The sequence below is a fragment of the Paroedura picta genome, chromosome 7, assembly GCF_049243985.1.
Source record: "Paroedura picta isolate Pp20150507F chromosome 7, Ppicta_v3.0, whole genome shotgun sequence".
NCBI classification, from domain to species: Eukaryota; Metazoa; Chordata; class Lepidosauria; order Squamata; family Gekkonidae; genus Paroedura; species Paroedura picta.
The window spans coordinates 115,602,238-115,628,079 of record NC_135375.1 but is presented as its reverse complement, the minus strand read 5'-3'; the positions used below and the strand labels follow the sequence as shown (position 1 = coordinate 115,628,079).

The 25,842-nt window shown below is 47.3% G+C and overlaps 1 protein-coding gene across 1 annotated transcript in view; it reads right to left on the bottom strand.

The window, feature by feature from the left end:
• QTRT1 (queuine tRNA-ribosyltransferase catalytic subunit 1) overlaps nucleotides 1-17,360 on the bottom strand; it is a 28,814-nt gene extending 11,454 nt beyond the window's left edge. The window contains exons 1-6 of the mRNA XM_077346115.1: nucleotides 17,093-17,360; nucleotides 16,933-17,001; nucleotides 12,323-12,461; nucleotides 8,559-8,637; nucleotides 6,908-7,023; nucleotides 1,028-1,166 (exon numbers count right to left, since the gene is read on the bottom strand). Of these exons, the coding sequence (XP_077202230.1) occupies nucleotides 1,028-1,166; nucleotides 6,908-7,023; nucleotides 8,559-8,637; nucleotides 12,323-12,461; nucleotides 16,933-17,001; nucleotides 17,093-17,302 (752 nt within the window). The 5' untranslated portion in view covers nucleotides 17,303-17,360. The remainder of the gene's footprint in view (nucleotides 1-1,027; nucleotides 1,167-6,907; nucleotides 7,024-8,558; nucleotides 8,638-12,322; nucleotides 12,462-16,932; nucleotides 17,002-17,092) is intronic.
• Nucleotides 17,361-25,842: the final 8,482 nt, after the last annotated feature.

The following is a 25,842-nucleotide window of genomic DNA, read 5'->3' as shown; positions in this document are numbered from 1 at the left end:
AGGGGGAAGATGCAGCCCTATCACGGCTTGGACCCAACGTCTGCTGTCAAGGCATGGTGGACATGGCAACCCAACAGGGTTTTCAAGGCAAAAAAATGGACACAGGGAGTTTGTTGATGCCTTCCTCAGGCTAGAGGACTCTGGACTTCCTTGCTGGTCTCCATTCAAATTCTGACTGGGGCTGACCCTGCTTAGCTTTCAAAATTTGAGAAGATCAGACTAGCCAGGTCAGGGCAGGCACAACTATCTGTCCTGAGAACAAGCCAAGAGGATGGGGTTATTGCAGAGGGCAACATGCAAGGAGTTCCTTTACGCTAATCAGACCCCGGGATTGTCAGGGCTGCTGTTGTGTCGTGGTTAGAATACTTGGGCTACAGAGGCCTTCTGCATGACCTGTGGCCTGTCCCACTCATTCAGCCTCACTTGCCCTTGTAAGATTGTTGTGAGAATTAAGAGTGTGTATGTGCATGTGTGGGGAGGACCCATGCAAAAACCTGACACGTTTTGATCTATAAGATCAGAGGTCAATACAATGCCATACACTTATAAATACAAAAATTCTTTTTTCAACCAGGGAATAAAAAATCTTTACTTAAGCCAAATGCCTTTATATTTCCTGGGCCTGAAGTTTTTTATACTAAGGTGTACACAATTGATTGACATCTATAGGGAAAAGATGTGTTCCCTTTTCATGTTTTTTTTTAATTAGCTCTTAATGTATTTTTATATTTTTGTCTCCCTCAAACTCTCTGGTTCTCACCTGTTTTTCAGGTTGGGTTGTTTCCCCTTCCCCAATGTTGTTAGTACACATCTTGTTAAGTCTTTAAGGTTCTACTTAATGCTTCCACTTTTCTGCTGTATATAAAATTAAGTAATAAAGAGATGATCTAAAACCTTCTTTGCTTACTTTCCCAGCATGTTAGCAAAGGGTAGTCAAGTGGTAGGAGTGAGTTGCACCCCTGACGGAAGCCCATGAGACCCTGAAGGGAGACTGTGGCCCCTCCCCCAAACCAGTGTGCTCTCCTACCCGACTCCCATGAGATAGCGAGGCTTGTCCCTGGGCAGACGACTTGTGCTGAGGGCCACCATCCTCCAGAAGTGATCCTTGGCTTCACCACCACTCAGGCCCCCGATGGCAAAGCCGGGCACCTCCCGCTTGGTCATTTCTGGCAGGGAGAGAAGGCGGTTCTGACAACAAAGCCTCTCCTCGGGGGGAGGAGGAAGCAGCTGGCCAGGCTCTCAGCAGCAGGAGAGACATCCTGGAGGAGCAGCCAATGCAAAGCTCAATGGGGCTTTGAAAAATGGTTATGCCACTGATGTTTGGCCCAGATGAGACTGCTGAGTTCACGAGCCGGCCCAGGACAGGCAACTTCCAATGCATTTCCTCATAGGTAGTGGAGAGCAGACCAGGAGACCACACTCCCCTGGCCAAAATGGGCTTCTGGAGCAAGGGGACACGCAAAGAGCATTTTGTGGCGTGACATTTTTCCAGGTTGGTCCAATGGGAAACCTTAACATGCCTCCCACATTCAGACTGGGCTACGACAACTTGAGGATCTACGTTCTTATTGGAGTCTGGTGGAGGGAGACTGGGATCCCAAAGACATGGTGTGTCTTGAAAGTGCGGCTGGACGCCATGCTCGCTATTCTACTGCAGCCCAACACAGCTATGTTCTGAAGCCATCTGTGAGATTCCCTCCTCCCCCATGCCACTGGGGGAAGTCAGTCACATTTAAACAATGAACACACCTTTAAGGATCCCCAGTGGCCTCTCCAGCTAAAAGGACCAGGCAGCAGGTGATGTGGAAGACCTCCCTGGCTGAGACCCTGGACAGGACTGACTAGGATGGAACAGGGGTCTGATGCAGTGTAAGGCAGCTTCATGTCGTCAGGATACGTTGCTATGACTACAGGGCACACACGTTCTTCTCTAATGCTGCAGACCAGGGTCCCCAACCTGTGGCCCACAGGCTTTATGAAGCCCCCGAGCCCTTTTTGCGTGGCCCTGGTTTGCTGCTATCATGCTCGCAGTATATTCCCTAAGATCCACACTGTCCTTCTTGCCTCCACTGCTGTTCTGTGCCTTTCTTGCAAAAAACACAAGAGCAACATGGCTCCTTCCTTCTGTCAGCCCTCTCTTGATCTTATCCTTCATATTGGCATTTTGGCCATACTAACAAGTTCCTGTACCACTACAGAAAACAAATCAAAAGCAAATCTTAATCTGAGTTGGGATAAATGGAAAAGCATCACCGCAGATGGTGGCAGAAATATGGTGTGAAGTAAACCTGGTGTCGTTGCAAGAATCAACGAAGAGATACCTGAGGACATGTTGAGGGGAAAGGGAAGCTTGTGTGCGACATTTATTATGAAGTGAAGATTTGTGTGAATCCAGTTAGTAAACAGAACTTTTCATACTTGTCATACTGCAATGGACTAAAATGTGAGAAGGGCTGGAATTTACAGTTTCAATGTTGGAAGGCACATCAAAGCACTGAACCTATTGCAGGTGGAATTCTAGGAAAGATTCATGGACTGCCATAAGCATGGAAAGCAGATGTTTCAAAATCTCTGAAAGTTTGCTTTTGATTTCAATAGATAGGTTAATAATTGTGTCACATTATGATTTACATTTCCTGTATAGTGAAGGGGGTTGGACTAGATAGCCCATTACGTCCCTTCCAACTCTATTATTCTATGATTCTATGATTCAAGATGTGGCCCTCTTTAGGCCGTGGGCACTCTACTGTGCTCTCTGGCACTCCTGTGTGCCAGAAGGTTGGGGACCCCTGCTGTAGACAATCTTATGTAAGAGATTTCCATATGACACATTCTGAGTCAGTAGTACCAGAGAAGATTTACCCACAAATTACAATTTTTCCATTGGAAACACTAAAAAAGCCCCCCCCCCCCTTTTGTGGCCATGCATCTTCAGCTAGGCTGGGTTCTTCTGCCACTTGTGGGTGGAATGAACCTCCAGGACTGTGAAAAAATCTTGATGCTAAAAAGGGGGCAGGAATAAATGAAATAGAAAGGATTTAAAAGTCCCAAGACCCTGTGAGGCCACCATGTGAGATCCAAGGTACCATTTTGGGTTCTGTGGAGAAATCTGAGAGTACATCTTACTAGGCTAATTCACAACATCACTGAGGTCTCCACTTTGGTTTCCCCATCATCAGTGGGTGATGGTGGTGGCAAAAAGATGTCCAGCAGAGGCAGTGAAGGGCTAGGAGCAGGAACAGGATGAGGGGAGAGAAACTGGAGAAAGTGAGAGGAAAGAGAGCAGCTAAGGCAGCAGGGGAGAAAAGAGGATGCTGCTACAAGAAGATAAGGTGGAAGCAGAGCCTGGCAGGTGTCAGCAGCGGGGTGGGGGGAGGACGACAACCGTGGACTGTTGTCTTCTTCTTCAGTAATATCAGAGTTCTCTCAGCCTCACCCACCTCACAGGGTGTCTGTGGTGTGGAGAGGAAAGGGAAGGCAATTGGAAGCTGCTTTGAGACTCCTCTGGGTAGAGAAAAATGGCATATAAAAACCAACTCTTCTTCTTCTTCAGTAATATCAGGGCTCTCTCAGCCTCACTTGCCTTACAGGGTGTCTGTGGTGGGGAGAGGCAAGGAAAGGCGACTGTAAGCTGCTTTGAGACTCTTCCAGGCAGAGAAAAGTAGCATATAAGAACCAACTCTTCTTCTACTTCCCATAAGGCTCAGGTCAGTTTACATAAAGCATCATGAATATACATCAGAATCTAGTGACAACAACATAATAGTGGTTCCAAATTGATCATAACAGATGCAACAAAATACTACAGTGTGACGACAACTCTCAACTTTTAACATGAACCCATGGGAGGTCAGCATAGCCAGATCATGGAGGGGGTTGTTTAGGGTAGCGATCCCCAACCTGTGGGCCGCAGACCACATGTGGTCCTTCAACTAATTGGAGGTGGGCCCCGAAGGACGCCTTCTCCACCCCCCTGGCCCTTTACTTCATGCTTGGTCCCTTCCTACCCAGCCACAGGACCTCTGTCTTTGAAAGATTGAGCTTCAGACGACTCTATTTGAGCCACCTCATCACCACTTCCAGGCATCTGGCTAAGAAATCTGGGGAGAATCAGGGTGGTCGTCCATCAAAAGGCAGAGCTGGGTGTCATCTGCGTATTGGTGGCATCCCAGACCAAACCTCTGCACCAGCTGAGCAAGAGAGTGCATGAAGGTGTTTAATACAAGAGAAGAGAGTACTATTCCTTATGGTACTCCACATGTGAGCTGATGATGGCTAGATACTCTCTCTCCTATTGCTACTGGGAGGAAGGAGCCCTTTGAGGGCTATCCACCATATCCCAGCATCAGCAAGGCTGTGAGCTTGTGATCTATAGTGTCAAACACTATTGATGGATCTAATAGTACAAGCAGCGCTGACCCACCTCGGTCTAACTGGTGGTGGAAGTCGTCCATCAGGGCAACTAGTGCTGTTTCCACCACATGGCCAGGCTGGAAACCAGACTGAAAGGGGTCAAGAGCTGAAGTTTCCAGCAGGGGTGCTTATTAAATTTGCAATGACACTAAACTGGGAGGGGTAGCAAACACACCAAAGACAAAATTAGAATACAAGATGATCTTGACAGCTAGAAAACTGGGCTAAAATGAATAAAATTTCATTTTAATGATGATAAATGTCAAGTTCTTCATTTAAGTAGGAAAAAATAAAAAAAAATCAAATGCATCACTATTGAATGTGTGAGACCTGTCTTGGCAGTATGTGTGAAAAGGGCCTGGGGGTCTTAGTAGACATTCAACATGAGTCAGCAGCATGACTCAGTAGCTAAAAAGGCAAACAAGATTTTAGGCTGTACTAAAAGAAGTATAATTCCAGACCATGTGAGGTATTGTTACCGCTTTCCTCCTCTCTGGTAAGATTTCACTTGGAGTACTGTGTTCAGTTTTGGGCACCACAACTGAAGAAAGAGGTAGACAAATTGGAGGGTTACAAAGATGGGGAGGGGTTTGGAGACCAAGTCTTCTGAGGAAAAGTTGAGGGAGCCTGGTCTGTTTAGCCTGGAGAGAAGACAACTAAGAGGTAATATGATTGTGGATTGTAAACTAAACATGAGCAGGCAGTGTGATGCAGCGGTAAAAAAGGCTAATGCCATTTTGGGCTGTATCAACAGGGGCATCACATCAAAATCACAAGATGTCATAGTCCCATTGTATACGGCACTGGTCAGACCACACCTGGAGTACTGTGTGCAGTTCTGGAGGCCTCACTTCAAGAAGGACGTCGATAAAATTGAAAGGGTACAGAGGAGAGCGACGAAGATGATCTGGGGCCAAGGGACCAAGCCCTATGAAGATAGGTTGAGGGACTTGGGAATGTTCAGCCTGGAGAAAAGGAGGTTGAGAGGGGACATGATAGCCCTCTTTAAGTATTTGAAAGGTTGTCACTTGGAGGAGGGCAGGATGCTGTTTCTGCTGGCTGCAGAGGAGAGGACACGCAGTAATGGGTTTAAACTTCAAGTACAACGATATAGGCTAGATATCAGGAAAAAGTTTTTCACAGTCAGAGTAGTTCAGCAGTGGAATAGGCTGCCTAAGGAGGTGGTGAGCTCCCCCTCACTGGCAGTCTTCAAGCAAAGGTTGGATACACACTTTTCTTGGATGCTTTAGGATGCTTAGGGCTAATCCTGCGTTAGGCAGGGGGTTGGACTAGATGGCCTGTATGGCCCCTTCCAACTCTATGATTCTATGATTCTATGAGTTGTTTTCAGTTGCCCCAGAGTGTTGGGCCAAAACCAATGGGTTGAAATTAATTCAAAAGAATATTTGGCTAAACATCTGGAAGATGTTCCCGACAGTTGGAGCAGTTCCTCAGTGGAACAGACTTCCTCAGGAAGTGGAGGGTTTTGAAGCAGAGGCTAGTCATCTGACAGAAATGCTGATTTTATGAACTTAGGCAGATGGTGAGTGGGTGGGCAGGAAGGGCTGTTTCTGTGTTGTTTCTTGTGGCCCTTCCCTGCATACCCAGGGGATTACTGATTGTCACTGTGGGATGGTAGGTGAATTCTCTCCAGGTCAGGTTGAATTCTGAGTGGGGATCAATGGGCATAATATTGGGGTCGCTGTGGATAGCCAGGTAGTTGTGAGTTCCTGCAATGAACAGGGGATAACCCTGGAGGTCTCCTTCTATGATTCTATGAATCTATGATTCCTTGGTGGCCAATCATCCAAGAACTAACTGGGGCTGACCCTGCTTTGCTTCTGAGATCAGACAAGATTGTGCTAACAAGGTCCAGGCCCCAGTGAGAGAGGAAAAATCAGCAAATGGATAGGACAGTAAGCAGAGACAGAGACAGAAGGGGGGAGCTACAGGTGGGGGAAGTTATGAGGGTCCTCCCTCTTCCCTCTCATTCTCGAGGGCTCCACACCAACACAACCACATCCCAGCAGCAAGCACTTAATTCATCTGCCAATTAAGCTCCAAGATTTAACTTTCCTGATCTGTGTGGGAAGCACTGCAGATTTCTAGAAGGCCAATTGCCATGGTGAGATCGATCCAATTGCGTAGCTGGTCTACAGCAGTGGGAAAGAGCCAAAGTCTAGGCGCACCAGAGAGACTAACATGATTTGTAGCAAAGGAGGGGCTTTTGTGACTCACAAATTAGCAGTGACTCACAGAAGCTCCTTCCCTGCCACAAATTTTGTTAGTCTTTAAGCACAACTTAAGCTCTTGTTCTCTTCTAACATGGTCAATCTGTGACTGAAGCCCAAGTGAACAACAGAGGCCAATGGAATATTTACCATTCCTGCCCACCTTCCTCGTCTATCACCCTCAAAAAAGCAATATCAAACAGCCAACTGGAAGTGTTAGTCACATGGGAACAACAACAACAATATGCATGGTGAGAACTTGCCTTCCAGACATTTGGTTCGGAGGGCAGGATCCAGCCCACCCTGGATAATGGCAAACAGGTTCTGCTTATCAGGTGTCCGGTGTGCTGCTATGCATCTGTCCAGCCAGCGAATGGACCTGCTCGATTTGAAGAAACAGAATCCTTGTGAGGCCAGCCCACAGCCATCAAACTCACAATAACTGTAATGCGGTTCAGATCCGGGGCATCTTGGAGACCAACACCTCAAACAGGACTCCAGAGAACTCATCGGAATGTCAGGGCAAAACTGTGTCTGTCTGCCGAAGAGCTAGATTTAAGCCCAGTCTCACTGTAGAGGCCAACAAGACTTTGGGGGCTATGAAAGAGTTAAACACCTTTGCCTCTACAAGGCTGGCATCCTGAAAAATCTTGTCTGCCTCTAAACTGCTCCTGGACTCCAATCCAGCTATTCTCCTGGAGACAGATTCAGTTTCCCTCCGAAACTCCCTTTGTGCTAATGGCAGTTCTTGCACCTGTCAGCCCAGGAGAGGTTCTCTCCAAGTGTCCAAGGTACCCACCACAGCCAAGAAAGGTGTGTCAATCAGCTTTACTGATGCAAATGCCAACTGCTGGAACTGGTGCTCTTTCAGATGCAGAGCCAGTGTCATATACACAAAATGTCCCCTCCAGGCTGGGCAGCTGGTGTGCTTCCTGCTGTGCAGACATATCTTGATATTCTGTCTGCTGAACATGCAGGAAAAAATGAAAGCAGACAGGCCAGGAATTTGGCTGTGACCTCGGATGCCTCGTTAAAGCTGGAGGCCCAGGTCAAAAAGGTAGCCAGCCAGGCTTTCTTCCATCTTTCCCAGGCTTGGCTACTAGCACCCTATCTGTCCCCGGAATACCTGGCCACAGTGATCTATGCAACAGTCACCTCCAGAATAGATTTATGTAACTTGCTCTATGTGGGCCTGCCCTTGGGCTTAATCCGGAAGTTACAACTGGTACAGAACGTGGCTGCTAGGGTCCTCACCGGAACATCGTGGAGGGCCCACATCCAGCCTGTGCTGAGACAGCTGCACTGGGTGCCGGTTGCTGCCTGCATCTGGTTCAAGGTTCTGGTACTTACCTTTAAGGCCCTACGCGGTCTGGGTCCCACATACTTGAGGGACCACCTTTGGTCATACCTGGCCCCTGGGAAGTGCACTTGGCCTCGACCAGGGCCAGGGCCTTTTCGGTCCTGGCCCCGACCTGGTGGAACAAGTTCCCGGAAGAGCTATGGGCCTTGCGGGAGCTTCCGGCATTCCGCAGGGCCTGTTAGGTGGAGCTCTTCTGCCAGGCCTATGGTTGAGGCCGGCGTAGCTAATGTAGATCTGACCCCCCTTGCTAAGCAGCTTATAACCGTTCCCATGTCCACCCCCCAGCCAGGGAAAAATTTTATGATTTTTGCGTCGCATTACATCTTGAACTGTGGTTAATGGGATTTTAGCTTAGTTTTTAAGGGGTATTTTATTAGAGGTTTTTAAGTTGTATTGTATATTGTATATTGTGTTGTGACCACCTCAAGCCTTTGGGGAAGGGCGGGATATAAATTAAATTAATTAAATAAAGGCTGAATGAGCAAACACGACAGAGCCAAGTTGGGCAGGCTTTCGGTAACCGACAGCAGACAGCAACAGGATGAGGCACAAACCTGAACATGGCTTCCTCCACACGAGGACCACTCACTGTGCTGCTGACCACATCATCCAACTGCATCATGATGTCAGAGCCTACAAAGGTACACATCACACATGTGTTGGCAAAAGCTGCCGATATATGGGAAGCATCTGGACAAAAAGTTTCTGTTGTTTCACATTTTCTGGGCTCACACCCAGGCCCAGGGATAAGCCTCCTAAGTCTGGCTTAACACTTTGATGCCCATACTCAGTGACAGGTGACTTGCCAAAGGAAGCTTGACCAAAGGCAGAAATAATAACCTCCCCAAGGTTTCCTGAAGGTATGGAGATAGCCTTAGAACTGTGATTGTTCTTCAGAGCCTAAGAGCTGTCCTGCTGGATCAGACTCATAAGCCGAGCAGTCTAGTACCATGTTCTACACAAAGGGTAGCTAGATGCCCTCCAAGGACATATAAGGCAAGAACAGAGGCCAAGCTCTCCCCGTGTTCATGCTGCTTAGTTCTGGTACTCTGAAGTTGCTTGCTTCTGAACACAGAAGATCCAGTTAAGCTCAACCAGACTCTCCTCCTTTATTTGCCTAATTCTCATTCTAGAAATTAATGGCCCTAAATAAGTCCTGTGAAAGAGTTCAGCAATGTAAATATATGTTCACACCATTTTTAACATATTTATTAATGATCTAGATGAGGGGGTGGAGGGACTACTCATCAAGTTTGCAGATGACACCAAATTGGGAGGACTGGCAAATACTCCGGAAGATAGAGACAGAGTTCAACGAGATCTGAACACAATGGAAAAATGGGCAAATGAGAACAAGATGCAATTTAATAAAGATAAGTGTAAAGTTCTGCATCTGGGTCACAAAAATGAAAAGCATGCCTACTGGATGGGGGATACGCTTCTAGGTAGCACTGTGTGTGAACGAGACCTTGGGGTACTTGTGGATTGTAAACTAAACATGAGCAGGCAGTGTGATGCAGCGGTAAAAAAGGCTAATGCCATTTTGGGCTGTATCAACAGGGGCATCACATCAAAATCACAAGATGTCATAGTCCCATTGTATACGGCACTGGTCAGACCACACCTGGAGTACTGTGTGCAGTTCTGGAGGCCTCACTTCAAGAAGGACGTCGATAAAATTGAAAGGGTACAGAGGAGAGCGACGAAGATGATCTGGGGCCAAGGGACCAAGCCCTATGAAGATAGGTTGAGGGACTTGGGAATGTTCAGCCTGGAAAAAAGGAGGTTGAGAGGGGACATGATAGCCCTCTTTAAGTATTTGAAAGGTTGTCACTTGGAGGAGGGCAGGATGCTGTTTCTGCTGGCTGCAGAGGAGAGGACACGCAGTAATGGGTTTAAACCCTCAAGTACAACGATATAGGCTAGATATCAGGAAAAAGTTTTTTATAATCAGAGTAGTTCAGCAGTGGAATAGGCTGCCTAAGGAGGTGGTGAGCTCCCCCTCACTGGAAGTCTTCAAGCAAAGGTTGGATACACACTTTTCTTGGATGCTTTAGGATGCTTAGGGCTAATCCTGCGTTGAGCAGGGGGTTGGACTAGATGGCCTGTATGGCTCCTTCCAACTCTATGATTCTATGATTCTATGAAAGAAGACAATGGGGCTGAGCAAAGCCTCATGGGAAAATGATATGACAGAAACTAGCATGAGAGGCTGCTGACTGCCATCGATGAGATCGCTCCCTGACATCCTCTCCATCAAAAGCGGGCCCCTTGGTAGACAGAGGACCTCCTTGAGTTGCAATGGGAACTGAGACGACTAGAATAGGGTTGGGTGCTTCGATGCCCTAAGCAGTCGGTCTCTCGCGGTGCGGCGCTGGCTGCACTGGGAGAGACCAGTTGCTTCAGCTGCCGAAGTGCCCAACCCTAGACTACAGCGAGTTTGGAGGAAAACTCATGATGAAGTGTTGAGAACATCCTACAGGGCATTTATAAAAACTTGAAATGGCGGTGAAGCTAGTAAACTACTACTCGACTTCCACCACACCCACAAACTCGAGCCCAGCAAAATTATTTAGGGTAGTCCGGCCAAGGTATTATTTAGAGCGGTGGTCCCCAACCACCGGGCCGCATCTCTCTGTCTTCGCAGAGCTGCGCAGGGCCGTGCATGCGTGTTTGCACCATGCGCGTCCGCAAACGCCCATGCACGACCCGGCCGCAGCATGCGCGGCTGGGTGATCGCCCTCGCCGCCGGTGCCGGTTTGCAGCCTGAAAAAGGTTGCGGACTACTGATTTAGAGTAGTTCCTTGAAGAAGGGTGCCAAGACAGAGAATAATTGGATATCAGCTTTGAGGCTTTTGTGAACTAATTTATGGATAAAGTCTGGACACTCCGCCATGACCTTCCAACTTTAGATACAGAAAAGGAACTAGAGGCCCCTTGGCTGCTTTGAAGGATATACTAGATGCTTAAGAGGACTCTTGCTGACCAAAGTGGACAGGATACTGACTTGCGCCCTAGATCCCTGCCCCTTGTGGCTAATCAAAAGGTCAGACGAGAGAATAGCGGGCCTTCTCCAGGAGATAATCAACCTCTCCCTCTCAACTGGAGAGGCTGAAGGAAGCAGTGATATGGCCTCTGTTGAAGGTCAGCAACAAGGCTATCATCCCTGGATCCGCAAGAGCCTGCCAATTACCACCTTGTCTCGCACCTAGCGTTTCTAGGGAAAGAGCTGCCACAGACCAATGGACAGTGTTCCTGGAGGAAACTTCAGTCCTAGATCCAGCCGAATTGGGCTTCTGGCTTGGCCATGGGATTGAGACAGCACTGGTTGCCCTAATGGATGACCTCCGCCACCAGTGGGATCAAGATGGGCCAGTGCTGCTAATACTATTCAACCTCTGGGCGGCATTTTACACAGTAGCTCATGAGCTACTAGCTTGACGCCTTGTCAACGCTGGGATACAAGGGACAGCTCTTCAGTGGCTGACCTCTTTTCTTCGGTGTTGCGGACAGAGTGTAACAAATGGAGAGAACTATTCATATATTGCTGGCAATTCCCATGTGGGATGCCACAAGGAACAGTTCTCTCCACAATTTTATTCATTATCTTTATGTGCCCTCTCGCCCAGCTGATATGGAGGTTCCGAGTGGGATGTCATCAATGCGCCAAGAACACCCAGTTTTTCCCCCATGGACAGCCACTCTGACTCCCCCCCAGACTCTGCCAGATGTCTGGAAGCAGTGATTGGAAGGCTCAAGCAGATCTGTCTGAAGGTGAACCCAGTGGTTAAGTAGGAAAGGTCCAAGCGAGGAAGTGAGACTGCCCTTCTGGGATGGCATGCAACTATCAATTGCACACTCAGCCAGAAACCTGTGGGATCTTTGGAGGATCTTTGGATCGCCATGGAGGAACAGGTCACAAGAGTTCTTCAACCTGTGTTAAGCTATGTGGCCCTAGAACACATAGCCACAGTGATCATAGAATCATAGAGTTGGAAGGGACCTCCTGGGTCATCTAGTTCAACCTCCTGCACTATGCAGGACACTCACAACCCTATTGCTCATCCACTGTAACCGGCCACCCCCTTGAACCTTCACAGAATCAGCCTCTCTGTCAGATGGACTCAGAGCGAGACAGTTATAAATAACATAAAGTAAAAGTCACAGGCAGAGAAATCCTCTCAGACACTTAATTTGTAAATTGCTTAATCTTGTTTTTCTAATTAATGTTATTCACATAGGCAGAGTATAGCTTTGCCATAGGGGAATTTCATCAGCTGTTATGGAAAAAAAGGAAGCATTAATCACCCCAAGTTACCAAGAGCGTTCTGTATTTCAATGGACCTCTCTGGAGTCAGCAGGATCTCCTTGCCATCGTAGGGGGAACGGAAGAGCACGCCCTCCTCTGTCACCTCAGAGAGTTTCACCAGGGACACCATCTGGAACCCTCCACTGTCCTACAGGAAAATATGGACAACATGAAACAAGGGCTCAAAGACACTGACTGCTTCTAATGTGGTTATTCCCAGGATAGATACAGGGAAGCCAAGCTGCATATGACTGAACCTTTAAGAAGAGACTGGGATGGGGAATAGTGTCCTTGTGTTCTGTATGTACACAAACACACAGCCTTCTAACAAAGTTGGAGTCCAGTGGCCCCTTTAAGATCAATAAAGTTGAATTCTTGGTACAAGCAATCTTGATGCTCCACTTGTATAATGCATGTACCTTCATGGGTATTGCATGGGTTCTTCTTCTTTGGAAATGTATAGCAGAGGCTAGATAGTCATCTGACAGAAATACTGTTTTTATGAACTTGGGCAGATTGTGTGTGGGTAGGCAGGAAGGGATGTGCCAGTGTGGTCCTTCCATACCCAGAGAACTGCTGACTGCCCCTGTGGGATGGTAGGTGAATTCCCTCCAGGCCAAGCCGGAGTCTGGGTATTTTTGGTGGGGGAGTAGAATCAGTTGGGCATGAAATAGGGGTCACTGTGGGTGGGCAGGTAGTTGTGAGCTCCTACACTGTGCTGGGGGTTGGACTAGATGACACTGGAGGACCCTTCCAACTCTGTGATTCTATATGGTCATGTCAACCTTATTCCCCCCCCTCTCAAAATGGCCAATGATGGGCCTGGAGGGGGTGGGCATGTTACACGGCTATACTTCCCAACCATATTCTGCACAATCACAGCCCTTCTGGAGTGTCTTGAAGGCTGAAGAATGTTTCAGGGGTTTCTCAAAGTTAAAAAAGGTGAGAAATCATATGAACTATGATTTCTGAGGAATAGTTTCAAAATCCTGTAAATAAAATGTTAGAACAACAGTGTTGCCAGTAGTCACATGGTTTACTTTTCTATCATTAATATTGAACAACCCCCAAGTTCACTGTATTGGGGGGGGGGGCTGCTGCTCTTTTTTTTTTAAACATGGAACTTATTGGGAGTACTGGGGAGAAATCACTTATGAGCCTTGGGGGAGGGCGGTATATAAATATAATAATAAATAAAATATACTTTTGCGCTGAAATGAAGAGTTGGTTCTTATATTCCGCTTTTCTCTACCCAACAGAATTATAGAATCATAGAGTTGGAAGGGGCCATACAGGCCATCTAGTCCAACCCCCTGCTCAATGCAGGATCCTAAGCATCCTAAAGCATCCAAGAAAAGTATGTATCCAACCTTTACTTGAAGACTGCCAGTGAGGGGGAGCTCACCACCTCCTTAGGCAGCCTATTCTACTGCTGAACTACTCTGTGAAAATTTTTTTCCTGATATCTAGCCTATATCGTTGTACTTTTAGTTTAAACCCATTACTGCGTGTTCTCTCCTCTGCAGCTAACGGAAACTGCATCCTGCCCTCCTTGATGAGTAGTCCCTCCACCCCCTCATCTAGATCATTAATAAATATGTTAAAAAGTACCGAGCCGAGCACCAAGCCCTGAGGTACCCCGCTACTCACCTCCCTCCAGTCTGATGAAACACCATTGACAACAACTGAGTGCGGTTCTCTAACCAATTCCCTATCCACCTAACTATCTGAAAATCCAGATTGCAGTCCTTCAACTTATCCATCAGAACATCATGGGGAACCTTATCAAAAGCTTTACTAAAATCCAAGTAAACAACATCAACCGAATTTCCACGATCCAGCAAACCTGTTACTTGGTCAAAAAAGGAAACTAGGTTGGTCTGGCAGGACCTGTTGGAGACAAATCCATGCTGACTTCCTTGGATCACCAAATTGTCCTCCAGATGTTTGCAGATCGCTCCCTTTAATATCTGCTCCATTATCTTCCCCACAAAAGAGGTCAGACTCACTGGTCTGTAGTTTCCCCGGTCATCCTTCCTCCCTTTTTTGAAGATCGGAATAACGTTTGCTCTTTTCCAGTCCTCCGGGACATCTCCAGTCCTTAAAGAGGTTCTGAAGATGATGGACAAGGGCTGTGCAAGTTCTCTGGAAAGTTCTTTGAGCACTCTCGGGTGCATTTCATCCGGCCCAGGGGATTTGAACTCATCCAGTGCAGCTAAATGCCTCTCAACAACCTCGCTATCCATGTCAACCTGCCACCCAGACACTATCCTTTGGCTACGGCCATCTCTAGATGTGCCTAAACACTTTGACCTGTGGGAAAAAACAGATGTAAAATAGGCACTAAGCCTTTCTGCTTTCTCTGCATCTTTCATTAGAGTTTGTCCATCCGCACCCAACAGTGGGCCTATTGCCTCCTTTACTTTACGTTTGCTCCTCACATAACTGAAAAATCTTTTCTTGTTACAATGGGCTTCCCTCGCCAATCTTAGCTCACTCTCAGCTTTGGCCTTTCTGATGATTGATCTACAGTGCCTAGTAACCTGGTTGGTCTGACAGGACCTGTTGGAGACAAATCCATGTTGACTTCCTTGGATCACCAAATTGTCCTCCAGATGTTTGCAGATTGCTCCCGTTAATATCTGCTCCATTATCTTCTCCACATCAGAGGTCAGACTCACTGGTCTGTAGTTTCCCGGGACATCCTTCCTTCCTTTTTTGAAGATCGGAATAACGTTTGCTCTCTTCCAGTCCTCCGGGACATCTTAAAGAGGTCCCGAAGATGATGGACAAGGGTTCTGCAAGTTCTCCGGAAAGTTCTTTGAGCACTCTTGGGTGCATTTCATCCGGCCCAGGGGATTTGAACTCATCCAGTGCAGCTAAATGCCTCTAAACAACCTCTCTATCCATGTCAACCTGCCATCCAGACACTATCCTTGGCTACTGCCATCTTTAGACGTGCCTAAACCCTTTGACCTGTGGGAAAAAACAGATGTAAAATAGGCCTTTCTGCTTTCTCTGCATCTTCCGCTAGAGTTTGTCCATCCGCACCCAACAGTGGGCTTATTGCCTCCTTTACTTTACGTTTGCTCCTCACATAACTGAAAAATCTTTTCTTGTTACAGTGGGCTTCCCTTGCCAATCTTAGTTCACTCTCAGCTTTGGCCTTTCTGATGATTGATCTACAGTGCCTAGTAACCTATAGGTACTGTTCTTTAGAACTCTGTCCTTCCCTCCATTTCCTGAACATTTCTCTTTTCTTTCTTAGTTCCTCTTGAAGTTCTCTGTTCATCCAAATAGGCTTCTTAGAGCTCCTGCAGTGTTTTCATCTTTCTGGGATAGTCATTGATTGAGCATGCAATAGCTCTTGTTTGAGTAGCGCCCACCCTTCACATGCTCCCTTCCCTTTCAGCATTCTCATCCATGGTATGACACTCATCATGTCTCTGAGTTTATTAAAGTTTGCCCTAAGAAAATCCAACATCTGCATCTGGCTACAAGCTTCCTTGGCTCCCCATCTCAAAAGGAATTCTATGAGGACATGGTCACTTCCCCCTAGGGTCCCCACCTCCTTCACCTCATCCACCAACTCTTGCCTGTTGGTCCCTATTAAGTCCAGTATGGCTGAACCTCTTGTGGGTTTATCTACCATTTGATAAATGAAATTGTCAGCCAGGCAGGTCAGAAAGTTGCATGACTGAGGACACTTCGCAGAGTCTCAAAGCGGCTTACAATCACCTTCCCTTTCCTCTCCCCACAACAGACACCCTGTGAGGGAGGTGGGGCTGAGAGAGCCCTGAGATTACTGAAGAAGAAGAGTGGGTTCTTACATGCTGCTTTCCTCTACCTGGAGGAGTCTCAAAGCGGCTTCCAATTGCATTCCCTTCCTGACCCCACAACAGACACCCTGCAAGGGTGGTGAGGCTGCTTGGTCAGAACAGTTTTATCAGTGCCATGGTGAGCCCAAAGTCACCCAGCTGGTTGCATGTTGGGAAATGCAGAATCAAATTAGAAGTCTACACTCCTAACCACTACACCAAACTGGCTTAATTGACAGAATTGTTTTTCAAAATAAGGTTTTTCTCATCCAAAAGGTGGGATGCAAGGCTATTTATATGAGCAATAATTCCCAAGTACTAAATAGGGACAGCCTCGATCAGTATTTGGGCAGGAGACTGCCCAGTAGGGTAAGGACACTGCACAGGGGCAGACGGTGCCACCCCACCCCCCAACGCCTCTTTCCAGCACTTTCCACCACCACCACCCAGTCATGCGAGATTCTGGTCAGATTCTTGCTGGTCTGAAGCAGTAGAACGGGGTTCTCGGCCAGGGGGTGGAAATCGATTAATTTTAACTTCCCAAAACAGCCAGTGGGTGGGCGGAGAGGGCGTGTCCCCAGCTCCGCCCCCAGGCCTCTTTCGCACAAGCGCCCCCCTCTGGCGTTACAGGGCTTTCTTCAGGGTGAGACTGGGGATGAGCCCAGCCCTGGGGAGGCCACCGAGGCAGCCGCAGCGCACTCCTGTCGAAAGGCGGGGGGCGGAGGCAGCGAGGGAGGGAGTGGGCTTCGCCGCCCTGGCAGCAGGGCCGAGGGAATGAACGGCGGGGGCCCGTGGACTCACCGTGAGGAGGTTCCAGGGCCAGCGCATGAAGCCGTGCAGGCCGCCGCCCCTCCGGACGAGCTCCGGGCCCTGCGGGGAGAGGGGGGGGAGAGGGGGTCCCGGTCAGTCAGTCAGCCCGCGCTCCGCCCCTCCCCCTCCCGCCTCTCCCGGCGCGACTCACGGGACGCATGCCCAGATGGTAGGTGTTGCCGAGGCAGAGGCGGCACCCGCGGGCGTCCAGCTGGGCGGCAGTGAGGCCCTTGAGGGCGCCCTGTGTGCCCACCGGCATGAAGGCCGGGCACGCCACGCAGCCGTGCGGGAGACGCAGCTCGCAGGCGCGGGCCCGGCTCTGCCGACACTCGGCCACCACGCGCAGGGACAGCGCCGCCATGGCAACAGGCAGGCACGCAGGCAGGCAGCGGGAGGGGGAAGGGAGCGGGGGCCGCGCAGGCGCAGTCTGGGCTGAGACACCCCGGAAGTGAGGTCAGCAGGTCACCTCTTCCTGCCCCATCCCCAGAGGTCACAAGTCCCTAGAAATGACATCACCTCATAGGAGTCCGCGGCGTGAGCTGCCCTCTTCCGCGCCCAAGGGAAACAGGGCCGGGGGAGGACACTGTCTGTACCAATGGCCGCCCTCCGCAGTGCTTGCCCACGGGGAAACGGCTGAGGAAGGCCGCGCAGTCCAGGGGCGCCCTGAAGACCAATAGGGTGGAGTGCGGGCTCTGCGCTTTCGGGGCCTGGTTGAGGCAGGGCAGAGGCCCCGGAGTACAAGACTGGGGCTCCACCCACTTGGGCTTGGGCCTGGATAAAGGGTAGAAAGGTAAAGGTATCCCCTGTGCAAGCACCGAGTCATGTCTGACCTATCCCCTATTTGCTTTCCATCTGTGATGCTACAAGCCTACTGATGGCTGAGAAGAATTGGATTGGTATGACCGCCATCTTGATTGTTAATTGCTTATTGTTTGTTAAATGTTAACTATTGTTATTTTAATTGTTGTTTATAGAGATTATTGTAAGGATATGACTTTATGGGGATTTTATGAATATTAGGAATATCACAATGTTGGAAATTTTATGGGATGTTTTATATGAAGTGAACTGCTATGAGTCAGCTCGCTGGCAACATATAATAATTATAAGTAAATAAATATATTGTAAATTGTCCTGAGCCATCAGGATCCAGGAGTGGTGATTAATAAATATGAATATAAATAAATGTGTAGGTACCATTTTTCGACTACTCAAAGCTTATACCCAGAACTGAACATTGTTGGCCTTAAAGGTATCACTGATACTCAAACTCAGGTAATGTTGCTTCAGACCAACATGGCTACCCATTTGAATCTTTCTTCTGAAGTGTGCTTGCACTTGACTGCTTTTTTCCCAGAATCAAACCTTGTTGGTCATAAATGTGCCACTGAAAAACTTTGTTTCATTGCTTCAGATTAACCTGATACTCACCTGAAATTAAATACTGTCTCTCATCTTGGTCTAAACAGAGACTCAGATTTCCTTACTATAATTCCTAGTAATTCAATGGAAATTTTTTTTTGAAATTTTACCAGACTAAAACCTTGTATTCTCAGTTCATTTTCACTTAAACAATTTGATTATCTGTTCAAACCTTTGATCTGCCTTAACACTTATTATTTGTAACTGTTAATTCTGTTTCAGGCACATTTCAAAGACTGATTACTGGATTCACACCTAAGTTGTCTACAGTCCCTCCATATAGAGTTAGACTTTAAGGAGTCATGGCAGAATTCACTCTTGGCTTTGATTCCTTTGCCCCCCCTCCCCCCAGAATCCTCCTCTTAAGTAGGATTTCAGCATATCTGAAGAAGCAAATTTTGAAATACAGGGAGACTGACAGTGGCAGGGTATGCATGCCAAGTGCCATAAAGTCACAGCTGATTTGCGGCCACCCTGTTTATGGGTGTGAGGTTTTAGCCAATTGCTTTCAATAAGAAAATAGATATTAAATAAATAAAACTCAATTTGCAGGAAGGTCTCCTTATTTAAGGTAACAATGATGCTAGCTACCCAAAAGCTTTGCTAAAGCTAAACTTCCATTGTCTATAAAACATTTTGCACCAATTTTGTACGTTTTACTGTTTTGCTCCTCAATTATTTCCACTCATCCAATGGAATATTTCATTTTAAATTCTGCATCCATTTGATCATCATCTTCAGTTTCATATTTTAATAACAACTTATATATTTGCCCTTGTAAATGAGGTTTAGCTTGGAATATATTTTCAAACTTAGGGCAGGAACAGTGTCTATTTGCTCTTTAAATTCTGCCTTAAACCTAGTTGTGATTTGAATGTATTCAAACCATCAAATGTATTTCCCCTCCTTGTTTGGTGTAGTGCCAGTTTGGTGTAGTGGTTAGGAGTGCGGACTTCTAATCTGGTTCCTTCAGGTAGGGAAAAGCGGCATATAAGAACCAACTCTTCTTCTTGTTGAGTGATTCATAGGTTTTTAACTTTCCCATTGCCGTCAACAGGTCTTTATATTTTAAAGCAGTAGTCCTCAACCTTTTTATCACCAGGGACCGGTCAACGCTTGACAATTTTACTGAGGCCCGGGGGGGTAGTCTTTTGCCGAGGGACGTCGCTGCCTGAGCCCCTGCTCCACTTGCTTTCCCGCCGGCGCCCCTGACTTCCCGCTGCCTGCTGGGGGGCGCTGTGCAGTGCCACGTTGAGGGGGAGCTCCAGCCATGGTGGCCACTGGAGAGCACCAAAGGTGAGCCAGCAGCAGAGTGGCAGGGCTGCCCCGGGGAGGTGGAGTCCCGGCCCGGTACCGACTGATCCACGAACTGGTACCGGTCCTCGGCCTGGGTGTTGGGGACCACTGTTTTAAAGAACCCATTCTTTTCTGTTATGCTTTGTCAAAATGGACCTCAATTGGAGATTTCAACAAAGATTAATTTCCCGTTATTCTCTGTTTATATTTATTCCAAATGTGTATTAGCATAAGGGCCCAACGATTTAGGTCCAGTTTTTACTTGACCTTTAATGTGGGCCATCAAAGATTATGTAAGCCATCTTCTAACCCGCACTAATAGGCTTCTTGAAGTCAGGTCAGTGATCCAATCTGTTAGCCTTGATAACGCAGCCAAGTGAAATAAAGTTTTAAGTTTGGAACACTGCCCTTCTCTCTTCTTTTTTTTTTATAAGATTTTTATTTTTATTTTCCAGGATTAAAGATAATGAAATACAGGCAATCTACATTGTTAGTACAGAAGAAAAAAGGTTATGCTCTTCATTTGATACATTTAGTTCCCCATTTCAATCCCCTTTTAAAATATTTAAAGATAATACAATGCAAGTAATCTACATTATTCATACAGAAAGAAAAGGATTATGCTCTTCGTTTGATACACTTGATACCCCGTTTCAATCCCCTTTTAGGTAAATCAGATAAGGGCCCCATTGTTCTTGAAAACCCTCTTCTCTTCATTTAAGATTATAAGACTCCACATGGCTACAATGTTATGGACTTTTACCCAAAGCTTATAAACGTTTTCACGTTTCCACCACATTTAAAAAGAGAAGTCTACTTTGTTACCATCGTTTCAACATTTGTTTGCATAGTTTTTAACAATTTTAACAATAATAAACAATTTATACTTAGCGTGGTCTTAGAGCCATCCACATTTCCACTAGGGAAAAGAAAAAAGGAAAAAATAAAAGCCTACTTAGTTGTACGGAAAGAAAAAGAAAATATATATATATAGGTTGTTAAGGTTGTTAAGTTATATAAGTGTACATTATTGATACCAAAAATGATAAAATAGAGTCTTCATTAGTTAGTAAAATAAAGTCTTCGTTAGTTACATTTACACCTCCTCAGTTAGGTGCCTCCTTTTAGTTATGCTTTAAGTTTGAGCTGAGAGTCACTACAGAGATATGTTAAATAATTCAAATTCAGCTAACATAGGAAATCTAAGACCCCACACTTACATGGTAGTATAAACCCATTCCATTAAGTGTCTCCTTTTAATTAAGCTTTAATTTTGGACTGGTAGACACTACGAAGTTAGATTTGATAATACAAATTCAGCTTACTTAGAAGATCTTAGACCCCAGATTAACTTCTTAACTAGTTATATTGCCTATATGGCTACGGAAAAAAGGAAAAAGGAGGAAAAGAATTTCAACCACTGTGTCTTATTTCCGTTCCCCAAGCTTCTTAAGGGGGTCTCATATCGAGGCTTGTTGCATCTTGTTGTCCCCATTGACTTATGTTCTGTCCAGTTGGCCTTTGGCTTAGAAAGGGCAGTTGTAGTCTTTCCCTTGGAGTATACATCGGTGAATCTTGAAGCAGTTGGGCTCCAATATCAGTACAGTTTTTTTTTCCAAGAAGCTCCTTTCAATCGATTAATTTCACTGAAGATCCATATATCTTTTGATTGGTTCTTGTATACTGTTGCTTTAGAGTGGCTGTATGTCTTTTTAGGTAGGGTGTCCTTATCTAGGCTGCAAAGCTCCGACATCCCCTTTTCCATCTCCATAGTTTCAAGTTTCTCTTCTGCTTGTAGTTTTCCACCTTGTTTAGAGCTATCATCAGCCACTGTTGTTGATTCGTCATTCTTGTTAGAGACTTCTTCCTTGCCGCCTTTAAACTCCTTGAGCATATTTTTAAGCAAGCCATCTGTAAATGCTTTCAGATCTTGAGTTTGTTTCTCTAATAAGTAAGCACATTTTTTTAGCATAGACATGTTCTAGGCTTGAAATTTTCTTAGTCTTAGGCAATTTTGCAAATAACCAGTAGAGGTCCTACAGAGTCCTAACGAAAAGCAACAGTCTGTTATGATATTGAACTCAGTAAAGCAGCATAGTAAAGCAATGTCTCGTACTGGAACAGAATTCTCGCGAGATCTTCCCACCCTTATCTCTTATCTCTTATCTCCGAAAACCAAAACAAATGCAGTAAGAGCTATTACTAATTAGTTTGAGTTGATTTAAGTCCTTCTTCTTCTTAGAAAAGAGAATTAGCCTGCCTCGTATCGAGGTGGCTTCAAGCAGAGCCAGAAACGGGAGAAACGGAGGAACGGAAAAATACTTGCGTCTCTGTGCGTTAATTGATGTCTTAATATCTTGGAATTTAGCAGATGTCCTCCCCTCAGTTCACAGCATTCGTTTGCAGTAAATCGTAGTAGAGGAACGAAGTAGCTTCACTTACACTCTATCTTGCTTAAATTAAAGAAAGCAGCTTTCCATGCCGAGAGTTTGTTCCAGGGGAGAAGGTGCCTGGGGAAAACCCCACTCACTGTTTATAGGCTCGATCTGATGTCTGCCAGTTGTTTTCACTCCGGAGTTATGATGAGTCGAAAGTCTTGCAGGGAAGTATCCAATTAGCTTTGTAGATTAAAATAAGAGCTTTGTAGATTGCAGAGTTGAAAGAAAAGAAAAAAGTTTAAAAATGGCGGACAGCACTTACTGGTCCCTGTGCACACTGAGCTTGCGTTCCATGGAAAATTAATTTCCCTGCGGAACAGAGAGGCCCCAGAGATTCACAAGGAATTCCTGAGTAGATGGTGGGTGGGTTGGCGTACCCAAAACCCGGTTCTGTCAATCACAGCAGCAATTGACCCTCAGTGGAACATGAGCTCGAAGTATTCAAGCTATCCAAGTGCCATGTCTCCGCCCACTGCCCTTCTCTCTTCTTATCATACTGAAGGACTTTAAAAGCTACTCTTGGTCTTCTGTTATTCCACATAAATTTATTGATAGTGCTTTACCACTTATATAAAATCTTATCCGTGATGTCCAATGGAATCACCTGAAATAAAAAAAATAAACTTAGGAAGAATGTTCATCTTTCCAATGGCCATTCGTGCAGGTCAGAAAACGTTCATTTTAGACCAGTGGTCCCTAACCTGCGGTCCGCGGCCCGGCCTGGCGCCGAGCCGCGGTTCCCTCTCCCCGCCCCCCCCGCAATAAAAAACTTTCCAGGCCGCAAGGTTGTGGCCCGGGAAGCTTCTTACTTTGGGAGGTGGGGGAGAGGGAATCAGGGCCGCGCTGGGCTGGGCTCCGTCTGGATGCGCCGCTGAGGGCTCGCTCAGGCCGGGTGGCTGCGGGGGCGGCGGCTGCTGCTGCGGTGGCAGCGGGGGGGCGTTGCTGCCTTGTGCCGCCGTGGTCTTGGCGAGCCTCGACCCCGCCACCTCTGCAACCTCCTCTGCCTCGGCCGCTGCTCGGGAGGGCGGGGGGCAGGCGGCTGGCGTGCGCGCGGCGAACAAAGAGCCCGGCGCCGCGGAGGCGAGCATGGGCAGGCGGCCGAGGCTGAGGAGTGGCCGCGAGGAGCGCCTTGCCTCCACCATGGTGGATCGCAGGAACGCCGAACTCCCGTTACCCCCTCCTCCTCCTCCTCTTGCCGCAGCCGCGCATGCGCGATGTGCGGGCGGGGCAGTTGCCCTGCCGGTCCCCAGCCTAAAAAAGGTTGGGGACCACTGTTTTAGACCACCTTTCTAAATCTTTGTGAATTCTCATCTACAATGGGATATAATTATCAAATAATTTTTAAAATCTAAAGTTACTCCCAAATATTTAATTTTTCCAGGATTAACTTCACAACCAATTTTCATCTTTAAATCCATTAACAATTGTCCTAATGCCATTATTTTAGGTTTTTCTCTGTTTATTTTGTACCCTGTATATTGATTGACCAAAGCCTTTCAGTGTATCTAACAATTGGGTCAGAAAAATGAAAAGCATGCCTACTGGATGGGGGATATGCTTCTAGGTAACACTGTGTGTGAACGAGACCTTGGGGTACTTGTGGATTGTAAACTAAACATGAGCAGGCAGTGTGATGCAGCGGTAAAAAAGGCAAATGCCATTTTGGGCTGTATCAACAGAGGCATCACATCAAAATCACAAGATGTCATAGTCCCATTGTATACGGCACTGGTCAGACCACACTTGGAGTACTGTGTGCAGTTCTGGAGGCCTCACTTCAAGAAGGACGTAGATAAAATTGAAAGGGTACAGAGGAGAGCGACGAAGATGATCTGGGGCCAAGGGACCAAGCCCTATGAAGATAGGTTGAGGGACTTGGGAATGTTCAGCTTGGAGAAAAGGAGGTTGAGAAGTATTTGAAAGGTTGTCACTTGGAGGAGGGCAGGATGCTGTTTCTGTTGGCTGCAGAGGAGAGGACACGCAGTAATGGGTTTAAACTTCAAGCACAACGATATAGGCTAGATATCAGGAAAAAGTTTTTCACAGTCAGAGTAGTTCAGCAGTGGAATAGGCTGCGTAAGGAGGTGGTGAGCTCCCCCTCACTGGCAGTCTTCAAGCAAAGGTTGGATACACACTTTTCTTGGATGCTTTAGGATGCTTAGGGCTAATCCTGCGTTGAGCAGGGGGTTGGACTAGATGGCCTGTATGGCCCCTTCCAACTCTATGATTCTATGATTCTAATTGTGGAATTGTTATTTCAGGATTTGTCAAAATAAAAACGATGTCATCAGCATAGCTCCTTAATCTCTTTAATCAGAAGTCCAGTGAGCTTTTGAATGTTGGATTTTTGTTGCAATTGTTTCTAGAACAAGGTTAAATAATAAAGGGGATAATTGACAACCTTGTCTTGTGCCTTCCATGATTTGAATTTTGTTGCATGTAAGAATTCCATTCATCAAGATTCTGGCTTCCTGTTTTGAATAAAATTGTTGGATTAATGTCAGGAACTTCTCCCCACAGTCCATTGTTTGCAAAGTCATCTGTAAGAAATTTCCGCTGTTTGGGGACCACTGTCCTAACTGACATCAATCAAACACAGTTTCAGTGTAATATCTTTAACCACTCCTGCGGAGCGGATAAAATAAAGCCCTAAGGGCTATTGGGGAGGAGTTAGGGCGGGCTCTGTCCGTGATAAAAACTCGGAGGGGTGAATCAGGAGCCGCAAAAGCGGCTCCTGATTCACTCCTAGGAGTGCCCACTCAAGGGCCAAGTGGCCAATAGGGAGGCACGCCTCCCCATTGGCCGCTTGGCCCAGCTTCGCCCACCAAGGGACTCGCTGCACCAAAGGCCGCGCGGTGATTCCTGCCTTCCCATCGCCCTAGGGAAAGGAGTAGGCACGCCGCGTCAAAGACGCGGCATCCGTGCTCCTTTCCTGCCCCCCCACCACCATGTGACCGGCCAAATCACACACACCATGTGACCGGCCCCCCCCCACACACACTCGAGCACCCACCTGCCGCCCGCTAACCCCCCACCCTCCCCAGCCCACGCCCCGCCCCACCACCCACCCGCCACCTCTCCCCCAGCCCCCGTCCCCGCACTCCCCCCCCAGCCCACCCCCTTTCTTCAGCCGATCCCCGCTCCCCAACACTGCACTCACCTTCCGCCGGGTCCTCCTACTCGCTGCCCCTTTCCTCCCCTTTTGCAGGCGCCGCTGCCAGCCAGCACACCCTGCGCAGCCGCCAGCACGCCGAAGAAATGAACCAGGCATGCGCGGACTCACACGCATGCCTGGTTGTGGACGCCCTGCCGCGGTCCTGTCACCACGCCACCCAGGTGCAGCACGCATGCCCAGACTCCCGAGCATGCGTTCTTCCCGTCCCCGTCCCCGTCGCCCACGCTGGCCCCCCCGGCTAAGCTGCACCGATTCCCCGCCTTCCCCCAACAGCTGCCGCCCACCGGTAAGAGGACCTCGCCCAATACCCGAACTCTGTTTCCCTAGTTGCATTATAAAACACAGAAAAACAAATTGTCAATTCAGTTCTATATAAGCTCAATAAGAACACACATGAAATGCACTCTTGAGAGTTAGATTCAAAATTACATTACATATTACTAACATCACATTACAGTCACATTGTCCCAAATAAAATAGGGAATTGTCTCAGGACAAGGTAACTTGCCCGCACAGTTGCAGGGATGCTTCCACGCTTGGGTGGAGACGGATGGGGCAAGCAACTAGCCT